The sequence below is a fragment of the Equus przewalskii genome, chromosome 1 (genome assembly GCF_037783145.1).
Source record: "Equus przewalskii isolate Varuska chromosome 1, EquPr2, whole genome shotgun sequence".
NCBI lineage: Eukaryota > Metazoa > Chordata > Mammalia > Perissodactyla > Equidae > Equus > Equus przewalskii.
The window spans coordinates 38,712,867-38,737,803 of NC_091831.1; the positions used below are offsets into that span (position 1 = coordinate 38,712,867).

The 24,937-nt window shown below is 40.3% G+C and overlaps 1 protein-coding gene across 3 annotated transcripts in view; it reads left to right on the forward strand.

Annotated features, from left to right (window-relative positions):
• PANK1 (pantothenate kinase 1) overlaps window positions 1-24,937 on the forward strand; it is a 110,502-nt gene that overhangs the window by 59,173 nt on the left and 26,392 nt on the right. Inside the window, exon 1 of one of the 3 annotated variants that reach the window (XM_008534247.2) lies at window positions 191-688. The exons of the other annotated variants lie outside the window; for them this stretch is intronic. Coding sequence (XP_008532469.1) covers window positions 661-688 — 28 coding nt within the window. The 5' untranslated portion in view covers window positions 191-660. Of the gene's footprint in view, window positions 1-190; window positions 689-24,937 lie in introns of those variants that run through there. 3 annotated transcript variants of the gene reach the window in all.

Below are 24,937 nucleotides of genomic sequence, written 5' to 3' on the forward strand. Positions count from 1 at the left end.
GCCGGTTGGACGCAGAGCTTCACAGCTCTATGAAAGGCGAACGCACTGCCTGCTTTTCTAACTTGTCGGTGGGAAAGTGCACGTGGGTGAACATTTTTTTGCTGGGGTCTGGGAGTAGGGGTAGAGCAGGAGGGACAGGCGGAGCTGCCCTCTCCCTTCTGCTTGCCCCTTTCCCTTGTCAGAGCTCGTCTTTCTGGGGTTGGCGCTCAGGCAGCCTGCTTGCCCTTTGAATCGCAGCGTAGCGGCCAGCACCTTGGGTCTGTTGGCGTACGCAAAGCCTGGAGGCGTGGAGCTTGACAACCTTCCAAATCACAGCCTATTAAATGCTGTTTCTTCGCAGCCAGTGAGAGAACCTGATGGGAGGGGCACACCCACTGATACCATGTGGGCCGGAACTATGTGGACCAATGAGGATCGGAGGTGGATTTTTTTTCGGGGAGTGGGGAGGTAGAGTTGAGGATTTCTAATCGTAATGTACAGCGCAGAAAGCTGAAATGCATTATTTCGGAATCTAAAGCTTATGTATATGATATTAGTTTGTAAAGAGTGCCTTCCCCGCAGGCTGTTCTGAGTTGTAAATTTGTAGATCGAGTTAACAACTGGTTTTTCTTTTCTGAGCCAAACCTCATTCAACTGGTTACTTCACTCTGGGTCTCTTTAATGAAGCTGATAAATGGCAAAAAGCAAAGTAAGTAAAATGCATGCTAATAGGTGATTGCATTCAAACATGCACCTTTTACATATAGGTTATTCTGTTTGATATAGGGGAATTGCTAGATATATTTTGGATTTGTCGTAAAAGCTTGATATTTGGACAACAGCTTCACTTTGTTTCTGTTCCTTTTTGTTTCTCACTTCAGACTCTTAGCTTTTCTGCATTCAATTAAAGTTTCTGAGACTTTGGGAAGCATTTTAATCCGACTATAGGACGTAATTCTGATACATGTATTTTGTAGATCTGAAATGTTTAGGTTGAAAATGAAGTTTAGGTTAGGTTGAAAGTTTTCTGGAACTTTAAAGCCACACAGCAGATTTGGCTATGGTTGTAAGGAAGGCATCTAGCAACTGAATTTGTATTTACTTTTATTTTTGAGACTTGTTAGAAAATGACTTTCTTTATTGACAATATTATTTATGATTTATTAACCTGTTTTACTTCTTTTGAAACCACATTTTAAATATTTCTCTGATCCATGTTAACAAATTGTTCAAGAGTTTACAATGTAAATAACTAAAATATAAAGAAAGAGACTATATTGAGCTTTTGTTTAGTATTGCTGGCTTAAATGGTCTATGTTTAGTTGAGGGTGTAACATCCCTTGAAATAATTTTTGAGGAATTGTAAATACATTCTCTTAACAATAGCTTGGAGGCAGAGAAAAAATAACCTCGAGCCTTCACTTTTGCTTGCAAATCCATAGGAATTATTTTAGAATACCAGAAAATATAACTTTATGCCTGTGTGCTTTGTCAAGAACTAAAGTGGTTTGTATTTTTTACAAAAATAGGAACCTGAGTTATTTTAAGTTTAGTGACCATAGTTATTTAAAAACTTTTAAAAAGGATTCATCAAAGTTGACTTTTCGTTATCCTACCCTGTTTTCTTGTCTCTAATTTGAACAAACGTTTCTGAAGTAGATTTTACATGCTCTGAGTCACATCTGCTGTGTTCACCACCAAAATTTCTTAGTTAAAACTAGGCTTAATTTAATCTCTTTATACCTTGCCTATTAACATTCAGGTATATTTTATAAAATTTGCTCAATGAGTTGATATTTAGGTACTCTAAGATGAATCTGCTTAGAGGTGAGCATCTCCCCATTTTCTGATGACAGATTTTACGGAAGCAGTTATTATGAAGGGTATTTAGGTGCTTTAAATGAAATTTAAGAGTATGTTGGTGGTGGAAGCATCAAAGCTGGACAAATAATTCCTACTTAGGAGTTTACAACATCAGATACCTGCTTCTGTCCAAACCAGAGGTGTGTAAGGACAGCCACATAGTGCTTGTCTCAGACAGGCACCTGGAACGCATAGGTAGATGGGTGTGTTTCTGTTTGGTAATATTTGGGGTAAAGTGCAATACACCTTAAAATACTTAATGTTTAAGAACAGTGGGTGGAATGAAACAAACGGTTCAGTAGTTTTCAATTATTTAAAAATTTTAAATCTGACCCCTCAGTGCAGGGACTATTCGCAATCTTATAATCTAAAAACCAGACCAGTGGCAGGTGATTTTGTTAAACCAGGAGAGGGGAATATTGTCCACTGTGTTCATCTAATGTGCTGTCACCTCACTACCTCTGCTTGTCCTTGGAAAGCTTTTCCAAGACTAACTGCTTCATCAAGCTTCTTCAGTTCCTTTACCTGCTGCTTGGCAGCTGTGTTACCTCACCCAGGTTACTAACGCTCATCTTGAAATGCTGGAGTTGGCTAAGTGATGTCCAAGTGTTGTTTCTTGTACCTTCAAAATTCTCAGATACTTCAGAACTGACAGTTCTTCCTGCACGACTTCCACGCTAGTTATCCGCTCTGCCACATGACTTAGCGTTTAATTATGCTTTTTTGTTTTCGCCTTGTACCAGTTGTTTCATGTGTGTTATTTGTCTTATCTCCCCAGTTAAGTTGGAAGCCTGATTATAGAGGATATATATTTTTTGGGTACCTTGGGTACATGCATATTCAATTGATGTTGCAGAAAAAAGGTACAAGGGACATCACCACCTCACTGAGGTAGCTGTCGCCATCCCTAGGACAGACTTTCGCAAAAGTCCTTCGGTGGAGTTTCCATAAGGTACCAATAGGGCAATTCCTTTGGTCTGCTTCTTGGTGCTCTGCTTCCTTGAAGCATACATAGTAACATCTTATGGAGTTACCTCATTTCCCAAATATTTTGAAACTAATGATGGTGCTAATAAAATGCTTGAGAGCCTAATGTGTTGCAAATGGTGTAGTTATTCAAACTCTGCAGGGCTTGAGTTTGAATTGTAACTGGATGACCTGGGGCCAGTGATTTAATGTGTATGCTTCAGTTTCAGTATTGTTAAGATGGAGATAATTCTACTACCTCATCTGGTTGACGTGAGGATTAAATGAAATAATATATATCAAGAATTTTGATTCCTTCTTGGCACATAGCCATTCAGTAAATGCCAGCTGTCATCACACCACACAGAACACTGTCTGCTGGTAATCCATAGCACAAGACAACTGAGCAGGCAGAGACAACTTAGACTGACTTTCTTAGTTAAAAAAAAAAATGTTTACATATCTAGGCCTAGAATAAGAAAGACTAAAAATTTTATTCGATTAGTTATAACACTGCTAGTCCCAAAATTCTTTTTTCACCTTTTCTCAGTAAAAATATTGGACAGTAGAAAAATGTAGAAAAAGAGCCAGCCCCAGTGGCCTAGTAGTTAAGTTTGGCATGTTCCGCATTGACAGCCTGGCTTTGGTGCCCAGCCATGGACCTACACCATTTGTCAGTAGCCATGCTGTGGTGGCGGCCCACATACAAAATAGAGGAAGATTGGCAACAGATGTTAGCTCAGGACAAATCTTCCTCTGTGGGGGGAAAAAATGGTAGAAGAAAAGCAGGAAAAAGTATAGTCCCATCACTCAGAGAAAACAACTACCTAAAATGTGCCATATTTTAAAGGTAATTTTGGATCCTACTAAGATAAGATTTTGATAACTTTTTTATTTAAAAATTTTAGCATAAGCATTTTCTTATGGCATTAAAACAACATTTTTAGTGGTTGTATTATATTCCCAACATTCCTTTATATGGATATACCATAATTTATTTAAACTGTCTCTCATAGCTTTAGGCTGCAGCTAGGGTCTCAATATCATAAACAGTGCTACAGCAACAACTTTGTACATAACTCTTTCTTAAGTTATTTTTGATGAAATTGGTGAATGCAACTTTTTGGAGGAGGAACAGAAATGGCACAAAGTAGTGTATAAACGTTGCCGTGAAATCCTGGATATTTTCAAGGCCAAGGATGCTGTTAGATGAGCCACACTAGTGGAGAGAGAAGAAAAATGCAAGGGAGATAATTGTTTGAGTCGCCAAACACTATGCTGGAGAAAGACAAATATTTGAGCATCGTCAGAAGGCTGGAGAATGTAAGCTGCCCTCTTCTTTCTCAGTGTGTGGCAATAGGTAGAATCAGTGCCAGCGGCCTCCTGGAAGATCTTACTTCTCTAATCCTCCAGACAGAGCAAGAGCAGAAAATGGGTGAGAGTTCACAATGCACCTAACAATCCTGTGGGTGCAAAGTGAAGAAACCAAATCTGTTACCAGTTTTAGGTGGCCACCATTGTGAAAGCAGGACAAGGCTTCAATTTTCTAAATATTAGGATAGTTAGCTTTGGCATTTGAGTTTTCCGCTACCTTTGAATCAGCATAATTAGAAAAACCAGGATAAAAAGATAAATAGATAGAATTTTCTGGTTGTATCTGCATAGAGTGTGGATATACATACTTTTTTTTTTTCTTTTTTACTGTATTCAGTACTTCTAGATGGAAGAGAAGCATTGCAAATTCAAGAACAAGAGACTAAACTGGAAAGCAAGAGCACATTGTAGTATTGCTACCTTCTGGGACATGGTCAGGTTTCCAGGTTTGTCAATGAAGTTATGAAGCGTACAAGGCACATTAGAATGGAAGGTTAAGAATCAAAGGCCTAGCAGGTCCAGTGTCTAACTGGTTAAGTCGGACATCAGGATCTGTTAGACACATGAACACACTTTTCCCCCAAAGACCAGTAAATGAATTTCAGCATTAAGACAAAGCATATTTTGTTTGGCATAATAACCAAAGATGGAAAGAGTGCTGTTAATTTTTAACATGTGGGACATTCAACAAATGAATAAAACAAAATCCATCATGATTTTGGAAGCAAAATTAGTATGGAAACAAAGGAGTATTGGTTTTAAGTGACAAGTTTTGGGGGTTTTGTGTGTGTGTGTATGTGTATGTGTGTATTGGTGATAGCCTGGCTTTTAATTATGTGTATGTGTTCAATACAAACCAATTACCATGAAAATAAATCAAGGTTTGGATTTTATTATATTTAGTTGCAGGTGCTTTAGCTTTAGTATATAAGCCAGTATTCACCTTGGGATGACAATGTTCTGAATCAGATATGAAAACTGTTCATTGTACACAACGTGGCACACAGAATTTCTAAGCAGACCTTTTCTCTGATAGTGCAGCTGTCTAGCTTGGTATCTCATTACTTAATTTATGACATCTGTTCGGTACTTAAAGTCGGCTAGTCCTGTGTGTGTGTGTATGTGTGTGTGTGTGTGTATTTTCTCCTTGGGAATGTATTTGAAAGTAACAGATGAATTTTTTTTTTTTATTGAGTTATTGATAGGTTACAATCTTGTGAAATTTCAGTTGTACATTAATGTTTGTCAGTCATGTTGTAGGTGCACCACTTCACCCTTTGTGCCCACCCCCCACCCCCCACCCCACCTTTCCCCTAGTATCCACTAAACTGTTCTTAGTCCATAATTTTAAATTCCTCATATGAGTGGAGTCATACACAGATTATCTTTCTCTCGCTGGCTTATTTCACTTAACATAATTCTCTCAAGGTCCATCCATGTTATTGCAAATGGAATGATTTTGTTCTGTTTTGCAGCTGAGTAGTATTCCTTTGTATATATGTACCACATCTTCTTTATCCATTCGTCTGTTGCTGGACACTTAGGTTGCTTCCACGTCTTGTGAAAGTAGCAGATGATTTAAAAGAGTGAGAGAAAGTTCTTTTTAGAGGCAGTTACGTCAAAATAATGATCTGGGCCTCTAACAGATTTCTCTGTAGTTTAAAAAGAGGTGGAAAAACTCATGGCAGTCGTAGTCGCTTTGACTGACTGAGTGATTAGAGTGGCTATTATTGAGCAACAGCTATGCATCCATTTTTCTATATGTGTTTTTACAAAAGCATGCAATTACCACTCCCACTCTCCATTGTACTGATGGGTAAAGAGAGGCCCAGAGAAGTGAAGCAAACTGCCTGAGGACCTGTAGTCAGTGAATGGCGGGGCCAAAACACAAACCCAAGTCTAACTCATTGCTGGTCAGTTGGCTTTCTTTTCTGCCACAAGAAACCTATTATTTATGTTGAGAAAAGGAAGTGTGTTCTGTAAACTTTCAGAAAAGATAAGTGGAAGCAGTTTTTATACCTTTGGCAAAAAACTCATCCTTGTGTCTGTGGAAGTAACAGTAGCCAACATTAAGGGACACTTAACTGTGCTGGGAAGCTAAGCACTTTACATGGATTATCTCATCAAACACTCCCAGCACCCTGTCAGATAGGTACTGCTCTAGATTGAATGCTTTTGTCTCCCTAAAATTCATATATTGGCATCCTACCCCCCAAGGTGATGGTATTAGGAGGTGGGCCCTTTGGGAAGTGATTAGGTCCTAAGGGTGGAGCCCTTATGATTGAGATCAGTGCCCTTATAAAAGAGACCTCAGACAGCTAGCCCATCCCTTCTGCTATGTGAGGGAACAGTGAAAAGACAGCTATCTAGGAATCAGGCCCTCACCAGACACCAAATCTGCCAGTGCCTTGATCTTGGATTCCAGAACTGTAAGAAATACATTTCTGTTGTTTATAAGTTACCCAGTCTATGGTATTTCTTTTATAGCAGCCCAAATGGACTAAGACAGAGGTACTAGCATGATCTTCCTTCTACAGGTCAAGAAACTAAGGGAGGTCTCAAGGACTCAGGGTAAAACTATCTGAATTCAGATTTTTACTCTGCTGGGCCATGGGACCAGACTCAGGACCCTAGAGGGTTTCCAGGAAGTGTGGGTAGTGTTCTATATTGGGAAGAGCTTTGGAGCCAGCAGACCTGGATTCAGATCCTCATTCCACTACTTTTTAACAGTGTAGACTTACATGAGATCCTTAACTTCTCAGAGGCTTACTTTGTTGAATAGAGATAATGGTGCCCATCTTCTCACTTTTGAGGGCCAAATGTAGAAAATGTATATAAAGCGTATAGTAGAATGCCTGAACTCTGGTATGTGCACAGTAAAAGATGTTTTACTATTAATACTAGCTACTATTAGTAAAGGGTATTTATTATTAATATTATTGCTGTTATTTAGTCACAGAGGCTTTTAAAACTTTCGGAAATCTCAAGATTTCCATGACCCCATCTTGCCCCAGTTGAGACCTTTTTGGGACTGGGTTTCAGAATATCCTCCAAGTGGATCTGACATCACCTCCTGAATGAGAAGCTCCTCTAATTCCCTCTGACGTTTTTAGAAGCAGGGCACACAGCCTGTGTCACAAGTCTTGACCTCATTGTCGTTTTCATAGATTGCCCCATTGCAGCTCCTGAGACCCAGTACAGCGTGCCCTGTCTGAGAATGATGTTGGCCACTCTGTGAATAAGAAGACTGCGTAATTTATTTTACTGCTAATCTAGTGTCAGCACAAAGTTATTTTTAAAAAAGGAAGTATCTTCCTTTGATCTTTACTGTTTGATATCTGAGCCCTTGAGTGAGGCAGATATGTACAAAAGACATGAGAGGCATTAGAAAAGTGAACACTTTTCCTTTATAAAAGCTGCAGAATTGAACAAGACTTCAGAATTCAAAACAACTGCATCCAGTTCTTGGGCCTTCCTTTTGACCCACAGCCTAGCAAACGTGGTTTTGGCAGATGATGGGATGGATATTTCTGGGTGCTTGTTGCCTTCAAGAGCAGCACGTGAACCTTCTGCTGTGCCTGGCCTTGACCCTATGCTGAATCTGAGGCCACAAGGACTTTAGATGGAGGCTCAGGACACTCTGGACCTGCATGAACCTCTGTGAGCTCTGTCGAGCCTGGGAAGTGCCAGTTACTAGGAACCCTCTGGGGCTTCTGAACAAACAACTCCTGTGCAGCCTGAGGGAGGAAGGCCAGGATTGAAAGAGGCAGGGATGGACTTAGTTGACTTCAAGCTCAAGGTCAGCAGTGTGGTGAGGCTTCCAGCAAAACATAAGCACTCAATAAATGTTAGCTATTATTTGAGGGTTAGATGTCCTTCCCTATTCTAAAGTCAAAATCTGCCTCCCCATAACTTCTACCCTATGTTCCTTGACAATACGGTATATCTAATCTGTCTTTTGCGTGACAGCTCGCTAGATATTTAAAGATGGCTATTGTATCTTGACTTTTCCTTGGGGTCCTACCCTCTGAAGAACCAAGACCCACACTCTCCCTTGCCACATTTCATCACCCATGAGATTTAGTGTGGGTTGTATTGGGTTGCTGGAAAGTATTAAAGCTTAGGCTGGAGGATAGCACTTGGGGTTGTCATAAAGGGAATCAGGTAAGTATTGACCTGGGTCGCCTTGAATGCTAACATTTAATAATCCTCATGGTTCCACAGGGGCCAAACAATTTTTATTCCTTTGAACCAAGCACTGTGCTAGACTCTGGATATGATCTTTGGTTTCATGTGGTTCCAAGCTGGTGGTGTTGCCTGAAGTCAGTTCTCTGGCTTGAGTTTACTCAAATGCTATGACAATTCCACGAGTTACTCAACTCTGTGTGTATGAGTCAGAGGACTTGAGCACAGTTGGGACTGTTTACTATTCATACTTCCCCAACTACCTATGCTTGATGAAAATCTAAAGAGATGCTATGCGTTTAGGAGAGAGAAGGTAATATCAGTTTGGGCAAGGAGATATCACATCTTTTTACCTTTTATGGAGGGTCCTTACTGTGAAGAAGTGGCCCAAATGTGATTTATTCTTTGGAGTGACCACATCATGTTTCATCAACACTTGCAGAGACTGTTGGGAAGTACCAATAATAATTATGCCAGGACTATAGGCATAAATTGGTATTATCTTGGACAAACCAGGAGTCCCAGTGGTATGCTGGAGCCGGCTCCTAAAGGCTCTGGGAGCTAATTGTAAACATTACTTCCCAACTCTACATTCAAAGTCCTTGTGTTGATAGCTTGAAATTGGTGGGTGTATTTAAACAATGGAAATGGGCAAATGCTGGAAATCAGGGCTTTATTTTCAGAGAGCCAGTTGTTAAACATTTATCAGTCCACCTCTGGCTGGGATACAGGTCACAGGTCCCTCAGAGAAAAGTCCCACTGAGGCAGAGAATGGGAAGAAAAGGTCAATATGTCCTCTGCTAAGTAGGATAATGCCAGAAGATGAGAAGTTAGACAAGGAAGCCTCATTCTCAGGAAAGAAACTGTTCTACAAATATTTGAGGGCCCACTATGGTGTAAGGGTGGAACTTAGAATCACATTGTTATCTGCTTCTCTTCCTGCCTTTTAAATTGCTGCCCCAAATATAGCTGGGCTCAGGGCTGGATTACCCAATAGGTGGAACACGCAGGTGTTGGTGTACAGCAGTTCCCAGCCGGGGAACCAAGGCAAGGAAAAGAAAATAATATACACGTCTTTATGTTTATAGATATATACACATGCATGCACCAAAATATTAATCACAGGAAAATCATAACTTTGGCCTTCTTTATACTTATTTCATGATTCACTATTGTCTTTATTTTGAATGACTTGAATTATTTTGAGTTACATGTTCATTACTTGTGGATTGGGGAACGCCCAATCCTTTATACCTTTAATCCTTTATACCTTTAATCCTTTATACCTTTAAACAGGTATAAATTTGGCTTTGGTTGAGCCTCACACCTTTCCAGGGTGATTTATAGTTTATTTAGTGCTGCTGAAATGGCATGGTGGAGTTGCCACATATCTTCATTTCATGTTTCTGGTTAGGCAGGCAGGTTGAAATTTGTCTCAGCCAAGGGGGAAAGGAACGGGGTGTGTTTGGTTCCATAAGCAGAATCTGTAAGCAAACAAGAAACTTCCCTGGTTCCTAACCCTTTGAGTTATACTCCAAAGATAACTCATTGTGCTCCGTTAGTCCTTTCACTGTCCTGAGTGAATATATGGAGATTTTTGGAATTAAAAAACATCTTTTTATTTAGGAAAATTTCAAATGTTATATAAAACTAGAGTGTATAGTATAACTAATTGCTAATTATTACTCACTCAGCTTGTATAATTATCAACTCATGTCCAAGCGTATTTTATTTTATCTATTACATGAGACTTCCCTTCCCAAACTGGATGATATTGAAGCAAATCTCAGATATCATATCATTTCAATAGTAAATGTTTTCATATATATATTTCTAAAAGACAAGAACACTTTTAAAAAACATAACCATAATCTGTTATTTGCTGAAAAAGTTAACAATGTATTTTATCCAGTTGAGATTATAGTATTTTATGATGCTTTAGATAAGATTAGATAAATAAATTCAGTTAACTAACCTCAGTTAAAATTGTTACATCTGTTTGTTGATAGATGAAAATCTGATATTGTGTTGCTCTAGAAGATTCCTTTGTTTGCCAGTACCTGTTATTGTTTGTTTATGATTACTTTTTAACCATTGCTTCATAATCTGATGTTTGAAACCTCATTCTTGGAATGAAATAGTCCTGTGCCAGAAAAGGTGCTTTGGGATCACCCCAAAATCACTGGACTAGAAGTGATTAGAAACTCCTATATCATTTTTGTTTTCAGATTGAGCGATTAGGAACAGTATTAAAAGAATTCCAACCCTCTCCTTTCCTCTCAAGTCATTAGGGTGGGAGCAGGCAAGCTAGCATTTATCCTGAAGACAACTAACTAGGGCGTAGGATTGGGCTTAGCCCTGAGAATCTGGAGGTGCTGGAGTCGGGGTTGAACCTGAGGTTTACAGGAGGGGTATTGCTGAAATTTGTGAGATATGCCATTCCAGACAATCTTTAGACCTATGCCTCTGTATTTTAAGTTAACCACAAGAATGAAAAACAGATCCTGAATCTATAGTATCAGTCTTGTTTATCAAGCATTCCTGGTGATCAAACCAGTTAAACATCACTGAATTCTTATCTGTATAACTACCAGTTTACTTTTGTCAGTTTTAAGGCTTTTTCAGTTTTATGAAAAATGTGCTTCCACGCATTTTATACATCCCTGCCTTCTTCAATAGAAGAGTATCATTTAATATTTTCTTTTTTGTTTCTTTTTTTTTAAAGATTGGCACCTGGGCTAACAACTGTTGCCAATCTTTTTTTTTTTTTTTTCTGCTTTATCTCCCCAAACCCCCCCCGTACACAGTTGTATATCTTAGTTGCAGGTCCTTCTAGTTGTGGCATATGGGACACCGCCTCAACGTGGCCTGATGAGCGGTGCCATGTCTGCGCCCAGGATCCGAACCCTGGGCCGTCGCAGCGGAGCGCGCGAACTTAACCACTCGGCCGCGGAGCCGGCCCCTCATTTAATATTTTCTAATAATTTAGGGACATCATTAATATCAGTTTTTATACTGGGTTGTATAAGTAATGGTGTACAAAGTGTTTGGGTTTGCTCTTTTGTTTATTTCATTGATTGGCAAGTGTGTAGCTCTGAAGTCTTTAAAAAAATTTGACCTGTGCATATGTGTCAGCATAAAATTGTACAAGCCAGTACAGCACTTCAGCACATATGTACCACACTGGATTAAATTTTAGGCAAGGCCTAGGCCTGTTTGCTTGGCAAATGCTCTCACTGTGACTTCGGTCAGTTACATAATAACAAGAAAATGGGTAACCTGTCAAGTCCTGATTTTGCTGTCTTAGGGTTTTAGCACTTATTATAAGGTTCAGATGGGTTTTGTTTGATTTTTATATTTATTACAAGCAAAGCGAGGAGTTGTTAGATATTTTTAGTATTCAGCTTTTTGTGAAACATTTTCTGTAAGTCTTTTCAAGCTATTGAATCAGTTTTGATGCAAGAAATTCTTGAGATGGCAAGGAATGCTGTTCAAAAAAACAGTTAGGATTTTGCACCTGCCCTCTGTGAATCAAGCTCTTCTCCATATTGTGTAATCCAACCAACGTACAGAAATAAATTGGATGCTGAAGTTCATGAAACTGCAGCTCTCATCCGTTAAGTAATAATTTTCCAGGCTTTATATTCATCAAAACAGCATCAGTCTTGTTAACTTCACATTAAATGTGTGATATGATTTGTAAAATAAACCAAAGTAAATAAGATGTTGCTTTTTATCTCTTTGAAAGATGAGATCCAGAGTAAAGATATAATTTAAAAAAAAGTTCCAGTACTAAGAGTTTGAAAATCTCACCTTCATGATATAGAAGGCTAGTTATGCCCCCAAACTAAATGGTGCTAGATAAGTAAAATCTTTCAAATCTTCACATTTACTTTTTTTAAGTTTTAATCTCTTTTCCCAATTAGACATTACATCTAGCTGTGCCTTCAGGAAAAAGTGCTATAGTAGGGGCCGGCCTGGTGGCACAGCGGTTAAGTTCACACGTTCTGCTTCTTGGAAGCCCGGGGTTCACCGGTTCGGATCCTGGTTGCAGACATGGCACCGCTTGGCAAAAGCCATGCTGTGGTAGGCGTCCCACGTATAAAAGTAGAGGAAGATGGGCATGGATGTTAGCTCAGGACCAGTCTTCTTCGGCAAAAATGGGAGGATTGGCAGTAGTTAGCTCAGGGCTAATCTCCCTCAAAAAAAAAAAAAAATTGTTACAGTAAAAAAAACATTTATTACTAATTTCAGTGATCAGCAACTCTGGCAACTTACCAGCGATAACCTAGAAGGCAGGTAAGAACCTGGAAGGAAGCAAATACTTCTGAACAACCAAAATCAGTGTTGGAAAGTAGATAAAACTGGAGATGCTTATGCATTTTACAGTTGGAGTAATTCCTGTGCTCTCTCTGAGTCTGTTTACCTTTACCAATTTACAGTTTTAACAGTCTTGATTTTCTGGTTGCTCTGCATTCCTATGCAGCATATTCTTAGTAGACAAAAGGCAATAACACCCCAAAAGCAAGACATAGAAAGCTACAATAGAGACAAAAAATTACTCAGACCATAGCAGCTGGGAAACACAGGTTTATGTGGTTCCTAAGGGCATAACTATATAACAGGCACAATAATTGATTCTCATATGACCTTGAGTCATCAGAAAGAGCTAAAATTTTCTTCTATTTTGTTTAAGAATATGGGAAAGTGGGTCATGCATTTTAGAAAGATTTCCTTTGAAAACTATTATAATTTGGCATTTATATTTTAAAAGTTATCTATAAAATGAAGGGGTTGGGCGGGGCTGACCCCGTGGCCCAGCAGTTAAGTTCGCGCACTCCGCTGGGCCCAGTGTTTCGTTGGTTCGAATCCTGGGCGCGGACATGACACTGCTCATCAAACCACGCTGAGGCAGCGTCCCACATGCCACAGCTAGAGGGACCCACAACAAAGAATATACAACTATGTACCGGGGGGCTTTGGGGAGAAAAAGGAAAAAATAAAATCTTTAAAAAAAAAAAAAATGATGGGATTGGGCCAGGGCTTTAGATATGTATAAAGTCAGCTTTATTGAGATATAATTCACATACATTTCACCCATTTAAAGTGTATATTTCAGTGGTTTTTAACATAGTCACAGAGTGCCACCATCACCACAATCAATTTTAGAACACTTTGCCACCCCCAAAAACTTAGCAGTCACTGCCCTTTTCCCCCACAGCTCCCAATCCTAGGCAACAACTAACCTTTCTGTCTCTATAGATTTGCCTATCAAGAACATTTCATATAAATGAAATCATATAATCTGTGATGGCTTTGGTGACTGGCTGCTTTCACTTAGCATAGTGTTTTCAAAGTTCATCCGTGTTGTAGTGTGTATCAGTATTTTCCTCCTTTTTATTGCCAAATAATATTTCATTGTATGGAAATACTATTTCATCAGATGTTATTTATCCATTCAGCAGTTGTTGGACATTTGGGTTGCTTCTATTTTTGGCTATTATGAATAATGCTGCTATGAACATTTGCATGCAAGTTTTTCTGTGGACATAGGTTTTCATTTCTCTTAGGCGTATACCTAAAGGTGGGCTCACCAGATCATACACTAACTCTTAGGTTTAACTTCTTGCAGAACTGCCAGCCTGTTTTCCAAAGGGACTGCACTATTTTATTCCTACCAGGGGTTTATGAGGATCCCAATTTCTCCACATCCTCACCAACACTCATTATTTTCCGTTTTTAAATTATAGTCATCGTGGTGGGTTTGAAGTGTTATCTCATTGTGGTTTTGAGGTGCATTTCCCTAAAAGAGCTCTTATGTTCCTCCAACGCTAATGTCCTATGATTTTAAACTTTTCGCAGGTTTGAGTGTCATCTCCAGTTTAATTATAAGGTTCTCAAATGGCTAGAAAGTGTCAGGCTTTATGTTTTGATAGTTACTCTGGTTAAGAGGGAACCCTGCATAGAGCTGCCATTTGTAAATATTAAAAGATTGTTTTAATTAAGTCTATTAACAAATGAAGTCTGGTACTAGGACAATGTGGATTTCACTCATAGCAGAGTTTTCACACCTTCTTTCCAGGCTGTTCTTGATTAACAGTCAGTCTTTGTGGACTGAAATGTGAGTGCCAAGGGGACAGGTTCATTGCTGCCTCCCGACTCTGTGCCACAGTGCCTAGGAACAAAATAAATATCTGTTCAGTGAACCGATGCATGCATAAGCGTGGAGTTTGGCTCAGATTATTTGAGGAGGGTGCAAAGACCTCCCTTTTATTTCAGTTTCCATTGCCATGTGAGCAGTTGGCACATCTTTCCCCACCCATCTTTAAAGATTTGCCAGACTTTCACAGTCGAGCTAAAATAAATGATCAAAGCCCATTTCTGGGAGACCTGTTGTTTTGCCTGGTGGTGCCACCTAGCAATGCTACTCTCCCCAAAGCTGCTTTAATTAGCCACTCCCTGCTATTAAATTGTCAGTAGCACCCCTGGAGTAAGTAAGCATGCTCTGGTGGCTTGTCAAGACAAAAAGCTAAACCTCTTGGTGGTTTAAACTGGGATTTGTTTAAGCAAGTAATGAGATTACCATCTTGAGCCTCATTGCAGGGCATTAGGTAGATAGAGGAGCCGTGCTGGGTGGTAGCTGTGATCAGCTCTGGTTGCTGAAATGATCACACTGAGATAGTCACACAGGTGCATGTAGCCGTGGTCTTGGGCATATTTCTGCACAGTCACAACTGTGGAATCTTCTTTTTAGTCCAGGGACTGTATTTCTAATGAAGAACGTGGCACAATTAAAGGTGAGGACCACATGGAAGGTTGATATTCACCTTCCGTTGCCTCTAGATTGGGCACGACGGGCATCTTCTTGGTGAGAAATAGGGATGATGATCGTCACTGTCTGTAATTGTGTTTTATTCCCAGCTCCTGAGCCTGAGAACATTACTTTGGAATGGGAAATAAATTTCATCTGCTTACTGCTTCTCCTGGAGCAGAAATACAGGGCTTGACTGCAGAGATGATAGGGAGAAAATGATCTTGGTGCTCACTAGAGTGACACCCCTCCTTCTAGTCTGGTTTCTTTTGCAAGGGTGGCAGGGAAAGGCCCTAGAACCTTGGGAAAGAAACTGCACCTCACTGAGCCGCTCAGGAACTTGAGGCAGAGACTCAAGGAAAAGTTTTTTTAACCTTGTGGGTTTCACATTTTGGATCCCTTCATCTTCAGCTCATCTTGCCCCTGCTTCCTCCTGGTCCAGATCCAAGCTGAGAATACCTTTACTGGTGCCAGAATGGCGCCCTGCAAGAGGTTTTTCTTTCTCCCAAATCTTAAGCTTAAAAAAAACAGTACCGTAGCTTTTATGTTAGTGTTTCTGTTTGTTGTTCTGATTTCATGTGGTTGTCTGTGTCAAGGTCAGCCACATGGGCTGGAAATCAAAGAATGTCTGTTTGCCTGACCTAAATACATGAATACTGTTGCCAGAGCTATCTTCTTTATGGAGGAATGCATGGTTACCTTTCAAATGGGAGTCACTGGGAGAGAAGAGCACGTGGACAAAATCTGATTACATGTACAACGTTTCTAAACTCATAGCCATGGGATTTAGCCATGGATGGATGATAACTTCAAAAGCTGTATTTAAAATTTGAAAATCACCTGCGGCACTCATGTTATAAATTGTTCGTAAATAATTTCATTAACAAGCAATTAGATGTGTTAAGACCCTCCTGGGGATGGGACCAGCTGCTGGGTCATTACTGTGCATTGCCCTCAAGCTGTCAGCCTCAGAGTTCCCTCACAGTTACAAGCAAGGGCAGCTCATTCAGACTCCGGGTTTCTCACTTTTAAATCATGGTCCGGCTACTTAAGCATTCATTTTGATTCCACTAGAACAGTGGTTTTGAATTTGACCAGTGAGAATTACAGGCCCCCTCATTGAAAACATTTCCTCCAGTCCCGTTGCATTAGAATCTTCAGGCAGTGGCCTGGGGGTCGGTATTTTTAACAAGTGCCTTAGGTGGTTTTTATGATGAGGCAAATCTGAGAAAGAATGTGGTTGAACAGAGCCAGCTGTTTTTCGAAATAATTAAAACTTTACTTTAAAATTTAGTTGCACTAAATACTAAAATTGAAGTTGCTTTAAGAAAATACAATTGTGAAGAAACCGTAGAGATCCAGTTCAAATTGCAAGTGACAAGTAGACTCTGGTATGGATGGTATCACGCCAGCTCGAAGCTGGGCTTGGCTGTGGAGCAAACCGTGAAAAGGCTGATTTTCATGGACTCCAGGGACTTTTGCCTTCATGCACCCCTTCCTCCTTAAAAAGTAAAGAAAAATTCTGCTTTATGACTGCATTGGTATAAAGATGAATGTATTAATATGGTATATTACAGTATTTTTTGACCCGAAAGTTCACGTGTTTTCTCCTAATTTTAAAAGAAATTAAAATATTTTCACGAGTGCCTAAAAATGTCGCAGGTCCTAGACATTGAACCTGTTATGCCTAATAGATGATTTGGGCTCGCATGGCAGAGGTGATGAAATCCAGACTTTCCTTCTGGTGGCGCGTGTGACAGATAATACTTCTACTTGTCTCAGAAGTTCTGAAAGGAATCCTGGCTATTCTCTTTTTCCCTCTTGCATATGATACGGTCAGCTCTTTTGTTCCCATTCTTGTCTGGGCAAGAGGGAGAAAGTTGATGGGAATCTGAGGCTGTGCCAGAGGGAGAAGGGTTATTGTCACACGGGTGGGTGGGCGGGGTGTGACCTTTCCCACAAACATACCTGTGTGCCCTTAAGTATGTTTAGAACTGCCAAGTTGAACATACAAGTTTTGCCCTGACAGCAGTGCCGGTGGGTCAGTCAGATGTCTTCTTGAGGGAGCCCTGGTGGTGTCATGCATCCAACTGGCTGAACAACTCTGCTCTTGGGTGTCAGGCTTTCCTTGTCATTCTTGATGGCTGTGTCTAAGGATTTCGAAGACAGGCTTGGTGTGGGTAGGGTGCTGCATGGGAAGGGAAGGAACTGTTGAGATGGGGAATGCTGACATCCTCTTTTCCATGGGCAGGACCACAGATCTGCTTGTCTGCTCCTTGAAGCAAAATTAAAACAATGTCTTTTTCTTTTGCATCGTTAAAGACAAGTTTTTGACTGAGAACCCTAAAATAACTCTGTTTATGAAGATTAAGCATGTTGGTTGTAAAAAATTGATAAGCATCATCAGGAAAGCCAGCAAAAGGAAAAGATCACCCTAATTCACGATCGGCAGATAAGTGCTGTTAATGTTTTGGCCTAACGTCCTTAGTCTCATTTTCTGTGTACAGCCATTTACTTTTTCCACAAAATTGTAATCATACAAAATATACCATTTAATCACCTGCTCTTTTCACCTAACAATATATAATGAACATTCTCCTCACATCATTAAGTGCCATCCTAGAAAATGATTTTAATGGCAGTGTATTGTTCCTTTGTGTTAACAGATGATCATTTATTTTAACCCGCCCTCTATTTTTGGACAACAAATTAGTTTTCTCACTATGATTAGTAAACCTTCAAAGATTTTTTGAAGGTAAATTTTGGAATGCATGGATAATTATTTCTTTAGGCTAAAGTGGAACTAATATATCAAAGGGTATAGGAATCTGGAGCTTTTTAATATATATTTCCAAATGCCCCCAAGGGAAGAGTACAGCAGTTTACATTCCCATTGGTACTTTGTAAGTGCTTGTGTCCTTGTCCCCTTGCCAACACTGGTTATTGCCATGTGACTAAAATTCAAACTAAAGAAATCTGGTATACATTAATTTGAAAGAAACCATGACTTAAGTTTTTTGCATAGAGTATTTAATGTTTAGCAGATTTCTCTGTGTGCAATAATTATGGGTTTCTTTACAGTGTTATGGAAACCCTTTTATTAAATTTTACATTTCCTACTTTCTTCAAGGTCCTTAAATAGTTCTTAGGTTTTCAGCTCTCATGTTTTAAGCTGTTAAAAGTATCGTTTGGGAGGGTTTTGTATGTTGTATTTAGGATGATGGAAGGTGAGAACTAGACAGAACTTTAGTGGTAGGGTAATTCACCTCCATTTTACAGATTAGTAAATGGCTCAAGAAAGAAACTTGCCCACAGTCATGCCTGTTGTGACAGGCAACTCAACTCAGATTAGCCTAGCAAAATGGGGAATTTATTGGCTGATGAAGCTGGAAATGGGTTCTGATCCCTACTGTTACTAACCTCGGACACTTCTGATATTTCTAAGCCTCAGTTTTCTTATCTGTAAACACGGTGTTGGACTCACCAAAGGCCACTTCCACCTCTTAAAGTTAAATGTTTCTATGAATATAGTAGCAGAGAATTACATTATACTATCAACCAAGTTTAGACCTGGTGAAGGGAAGGCTAGCCCTCAGATAGCAGATTTTCAAAGAAATACAATTCTAAGTTAACAAAGTTTTTTGTTTTTTTGTTTTTTGTTTGTAACTTGTAGAGGTCCTTAGGCCACTTGAACATGATTAGCATTCATATAGTGTAAAAATACCCCCAAAGTGCTTTGAAAGCCTTTTTTTCTGTTGATTACAGAATCCTCAAACATCTTTTCCACCCATTAGGTTGCTTAACAAATCTATTCATAAATGGTGGGTAAAAATTTTGGTTCTGGGCCAGCCTGGTGGTGCAGCAGTTAAGTGCGCATGTTCCGCTTCAGCAGCCCAGGGTTCGCTGGTTCGGATCCCGGGTGCGGAAATGGCGCCGCTTGGCAAGCCATGCTGTGGTAGGCGTCCCACGTATAAAGTGGAGGAAGATGGGCACAGATGTTAGCTCAGGGCCAGTCTTCCTCAGCAAAATGAGGAGGATTGGCAGCAGTTAGCTCAGGGCTAATCTTCCAAAAAAAAAATTTCTGGTTCTCCTGCTCCCTGTTCATAATTATTACAACAAATTCCAACTTGGTGGAACCTTGAGGGAACGGTTTAACTGTGCATGACAGCAACAGGCAGCTGAGTCAGACCCGTACGCAGAGGAGATGATCCTGAGCGCTAGGTGCCTGATTTCCATACAGGGAGAAATATTGGTGTCAGGGAGCCTTGCCTCTCCAGGAACACCTCTTCAAGCTCTGTGGCTGGTTGTTCAAGAGGAGGTAGATTTTCTCATATCAGGCTCCCTTAGCTTTTTAAAATTGTTTCTTTGACTTGTAGGAAACCTTTTCTGTGGGTTATTTTTTTTTTGGTCTTTGGTCATTTTTGCTATTTGGAGTTCAGTGTACTCTTGAAATTTACTGCAGGAAGCATAACTGCCCCTCAGGGACTATTCTAGTGTTCTGCAAAGATCTTTAAGAAACAGGCTTTGTTTTAAAGCCATCGACTACCAGTAAAATTTTAAAATATTTTCACCACAATATTTAGAATACAGATTCATTTCATGGTTCTAACTACTACCAGATTGCCAATCTTGGTTTGTGTTTGGAGAAATTTTTAGATAGAAATAAATGCAACCAGACCTACATACCTTTTTATTAACACTCAGCTACCACATGTTTATCAGCAATACTGGCAGCCCCTGGATCTTGGTCTGTAGGAGAGGGAGGGTTCCAGGGGGAAAAACAGCCAAAGATTTTGTTGGAGGGTATATTTCTCAGGACAGGCAAGATCATACTGCAGTAACAAATAACCCTCAAATCTCAGTGGCTTAAAACAACAAGGTTTAGTTCTCATTCACACTGTCAGTCCGTTGAGGCGTGGCTGGCGGCTCCATTCTGGCTCATCTTCATTCCGCATCCCAGCTGATAGAGCAATCATTATTTTGAATTTTGCTGGTTATGGTAACAGAGTTCTGAAGCGTCTCGCACCAGCCACAGTGACACACACCTGGAAGTGACCCACACCATTTCCATTCACAACTCACTGAAATATTTGCCCAGCAGCACTGATGACTAGCACACTTTGCTCTTGTGATTACCAGACTTTTGGCTCACTTTCCCCGTCGCAGGTGAAATACACTCATCCCCTCCCCAAAGGAGCCAACCCCAAAGTCCCACCCAGTCCCAGCATCTGGATGATGCACAGTTGGCACTAAGTTAGGGGGTGTTTCAAAGTCGTTTCAACATGAACTCTAGATGTGGGTCCTTTTTTTTTTAAAAAAAAAGGTTAGCCATGAGCAATATCTGCTGCCAATCCTCCTCTTTTTTTGCTCAGGAAGACTGGCCCTGAGCTAACATCCGTGCCCATCTTCCTCTACTTTGTATGTGGGACGCCTACCACAGCATGGCTTGCCAAGCGGTGCCATGTCCAGACCCAGATCCGAACCAGCAAACCCTGGGCCGCCGAAGTGGAACGTGCACACTTAACAGCTGTGCCACTGGGCCGGCCCCTCAATGTGGGTCCTCTTGATCTAGTGATTTCTGAACTGAAGAGGCAAGTTACCTGGTATTGACCCCCCCGACCTTCCACATTGTATGTTAATATATAATGGTGAAACAAAGATTGGAAAACCCAGTATACACTCCTATTCAGAAGGGGTGTGAATAGGAGACACCATTCACGGGTCCTCAGTCATTCTAAAATGCTGAAGCGGTTCTGAGATCCCTCTGGACTCCCTGACTTGTAGATGGAGAATGCTCCTTTGGGGTCCTAATTCTTCTCTCTGGGAGGGCCTTCCCAGTGCGTTGTTCTCTTCAGCTGTTGGCTTTTTCCAACAGCCTCCTGGATCACATCTGAAGTGAGCACTGAAGAATGTGCCCTCCATAGGAGCTGAGCAGCTTTCTCAGCTGCTTCCTAACTTTAGAGGGTTGGGGACTCAAGAGTTCTTCTAGGTCTTAAAGTTTCCCCAGCCTTTTTAGGTTCATGCTCCTGGTTTCTTGGGCAGTACAACTCTTTTCAAAAGGAAATAGGTTTCTTATCTGTTTAACTCCAGTTTATTGCCATACGCCAATCAATCAAGCCCTCAGTTTTTGACATACTTATAATCACTGTGTAATGAATGTGTTTCGGCTTCCATGTCTTTCTTTATTGACTTAATTGACGATACTTTGAACCTGTTAGGCTTTGGTGGGGAAGCCTTTTTCCCTGAGCCGTTCTAATTGAAAGAATTAAATAAGAAGCCACAACCTTAACTGCATCTTTACTTGGAGACATCTTAACCCTTTCTAAGTGTTAAGAGTGGGTGTGTTAGCCAGTCTCTCTTCCTTTGAACCTCACCCCAAAGCTAAGCTCTCATTGACCTTTTTCATGCAAAGACTTTCTCAGTTTTTTCCTTACCTTTTGGGGAAGAGAATCAGCTGCTTTTCCAACCCTGCAAGTCTGACTTGATGGACTCTATTCCCTTTCCTTTTTCTTTGTAAACCAGCCAATTACTTTCTGAGACTATCTCTCCCTCTCTTTTTTTGGTCACACCATTTAAAATGCAGCCAACAGTAGCCAACAGAAACCAACACATGCTACTAACATTTGACTTTCAACCTTTTTGATGAGAGCTACTGATTCTTTGGGTTTATTATCTGCCTTCCAAGTTATCATACATGATAGTTTCACCAAATGCATTGCTGGCCTCCAAAATCCATTTCCTCACTCCCTGCTGCCTGGCCTCTAAGCCAATGCCACAAATATTTTTTTGCTGTTAAAGCAGCACTCCACTTCAAGTAGCAGCCAGAATAGGCCAGGTTCTGTTGTAGTAACAATTCCCAAATCTCAGTGGTTTAAAGAAAAAAGGTTTATTTCATGCTCATGCTGTATGTGCATTAAGGATTGGCTGTGTCCTCACTCCAGGACCTGGGCTGACAGAGCAGCCACTATCGGGAATGCTCCCCATGCCTGTGGGAGAGCTCTGGAAATTCTTGTGCCTCTAACTAAATGGTCTGACCTGGAATTAACAAGCTACACATCACTTCTGCTCACCATTAAAGCAGTGTTCTTTCATTGTTTTTGAGCTCTATCCATCTTGAGACATAGAAATCTAGTTAATTCTCCTAGCTATATAGTATTCCATCATATAAGTATATCACATTTTATTTACATATTGATGGACAGCTAGATTGTTACCAGTTTTTCGTTACTACAAATTGCTGCAGTGAACATCTTTGTGTATTTCTCTTAGTGCACATGTGCAAGAATTTCATTAGGAAATAGTTCCTTTTATTCTTTGGAATATGCTGAGAGAAGATGCACCAAAAGTCAACCACTTACCTATAGCACCTTCTTTTATGAACATCACTTTCTGGTTTATGCACACCTCACTATGGTAGAAACCATTTTGAATGAGATCAGTTAACTTGTTTGCAGAAGTCGTCTTGTGCAGTTTGAATAGAGTCTCCTGCTGAGCATCCTTGATGAAAATTCTAGAAATTTTTTTTTTAAATGACAGACACCTGGTTTGAGAAGGAGGAATAAAGGGTGAATGCAAATGTTCTATGTCTAGAACCAGCATCACTTCTGGCAAGCACAGAATAGACTCTTCTTATCACCAGTTCAGCGGAATTTATCAAAATATCTGGACATCCTGGATTAAAGAGGATGTGAGCCGTGGGTGATAGCTGCATTGGGATTCCTTGCTTCCCCTTCTCTCTCCATCTACAGCTTATGTATAGGAAGCATAGGTATAAGTAGACTTTGGTATCAGGAAGATGAATAAAACTGTACATTTAAAATATGATAGTGTCCTGTAAAAGCATTAAAATGTGAAAAGAAGAGCATTCAATTTTTCGCAAAGGTAAGAAATGAATGTGGGTTAGTGAAAGCAATTTCTATTGCCATTTAAACTAATACAGTACTCCAATCCTTAGTATCTGTTTTTCACCTTAACTAAAATCGCAGATAAAACGTTTAACTGAATTTTCAAAACTCTATCCCTTTTTCCACTGTTTTGTTGAGTTGCCAACAAAAGGTTTGAAATGGCTCAAAAATGAGCAGGAGGTGAGGAAAGAAGAAGAAACCAGCATTCTAAATAACCTATAAAATGTTTATGTGTCCCCTGTTACATTTTTCAGAGACCTCTTTGCAGTTCCATGTACTTACCAATATCCAACCAAATAAAAAGCCATGTAGGGACTCTTCGTCTCAGAGAGCTGGTGACAGCTGTGGCTGGGTGAATATTGGATTTCTGATGCAGAACTAGATTGTTTTCTGGATTTCACACAGGTTGTACTGTCCATTCTGTGCTGAGATGTATCCTGTTTTCCATTATCACTGAATTCTTATTTTTTTACTTCTGCGTATACTGAAAGTGCTAAGTGTAGAATTTTCTCCATCGCCTCTCCTGATCTCTAGCCTCTACCCACAACCTGCTCATCCTGCCAGCCCCTAACATGATTAATCCTAACAGGATTAACAACCTGGAGGGCCAGCCTTCTGTACCCTTCTGCAGGCTCATGTAATCATAATCATGTAGGAGTCTTCCTTCTGCCTGCCTGCCTTCCTCCCTCCCTCCCTCCTTCCCTTCTCTTCATCCTCCCTTCCTTTCTCCTTTTCTTCCTCTTTTCCTCCCTCCCTTCCTCCCCTCCTTTTTTTCCAAAGCGAAAAGAGCAAATAAATTATTTACACTTCTAGGCATCTTTTGCTTTTCTCATTAACAGAAGATTGAGGATATCTCTCCAGGCCACTGATATAGCTCTCATTCATTCTTTCAATGGCTACCCAGTATCCCATGGTTTGGAAATCATACACTTTATTAAACAGTCTCCTGTTAAAGGGCACACACTTTGTTTCTAGTTTAGTTGAGTTTTGTTTTAATTTGGCCACTCTAAAGGGTGCTGCAGTCAACATTCTATACCTATCCTCCAACACTGGTGCTTTTTTTATATGGTCCAGGAGAAAGGTTAGCTGGGTTAAAAATGTATGTGTACTTTTAATTTTAATAGATGTTGCCAGAGTCTTGCCAAAATAGTCATCCTAGCAATGTTCCAGAATACCCTTCCCCCATCCCATCCAGTAGTGGGTCTCTTCCCTACTTGGATAAGAATGGATTGTAACTACAACAGTGACTGCATAACCCAGACACCTGTTGATATGCGGTGGCGTATTTCAGTGGTGTTTAAAACTAGGGCTCTGGTCAGCCTATATGATTGGGGGTGGTTGTGATTTTTTGTATTTCTTAAAGAATCCATAGAAAGTTTATAGTAGGGAGGAGACTGGAGACCATTCTAATGCAAGCCACTCCTTTCACAGGTACTGGCATTGAGACCCAGAGAGGTGGAGGGAGTTGTAACAGTGAGCTAGTTACTGGCTGCTGCTTCAGGCAGCAGTTGTTCTGAATCCTGACCTGGGAGTTTACGTCTTACCCACACTGTGGGCCATGCTGGCAGTGAATTTTAGAGAATGGGCCAAGAAATGTCATCTGTGAGCTGAATTTATTAGTAGGGATGAGCTGTTTCCTGCTGGGACAAGCAAACTTCCCAACCTATACTGGGCTGTGTGGCATTTGCTTTGCAAACTTCCACCAAGATGATAGGACATTGGTTAACTTGATCTTGTCAATGGAATTGACTCCTCTTAATCTTTTTGGGAGTTTGGGATTTCATTTTTCCATACTGTTAGAATTACTGCTTACCAAATGTGGAGCAGCTGGCTTGGATCACAGCTAAAATGACAA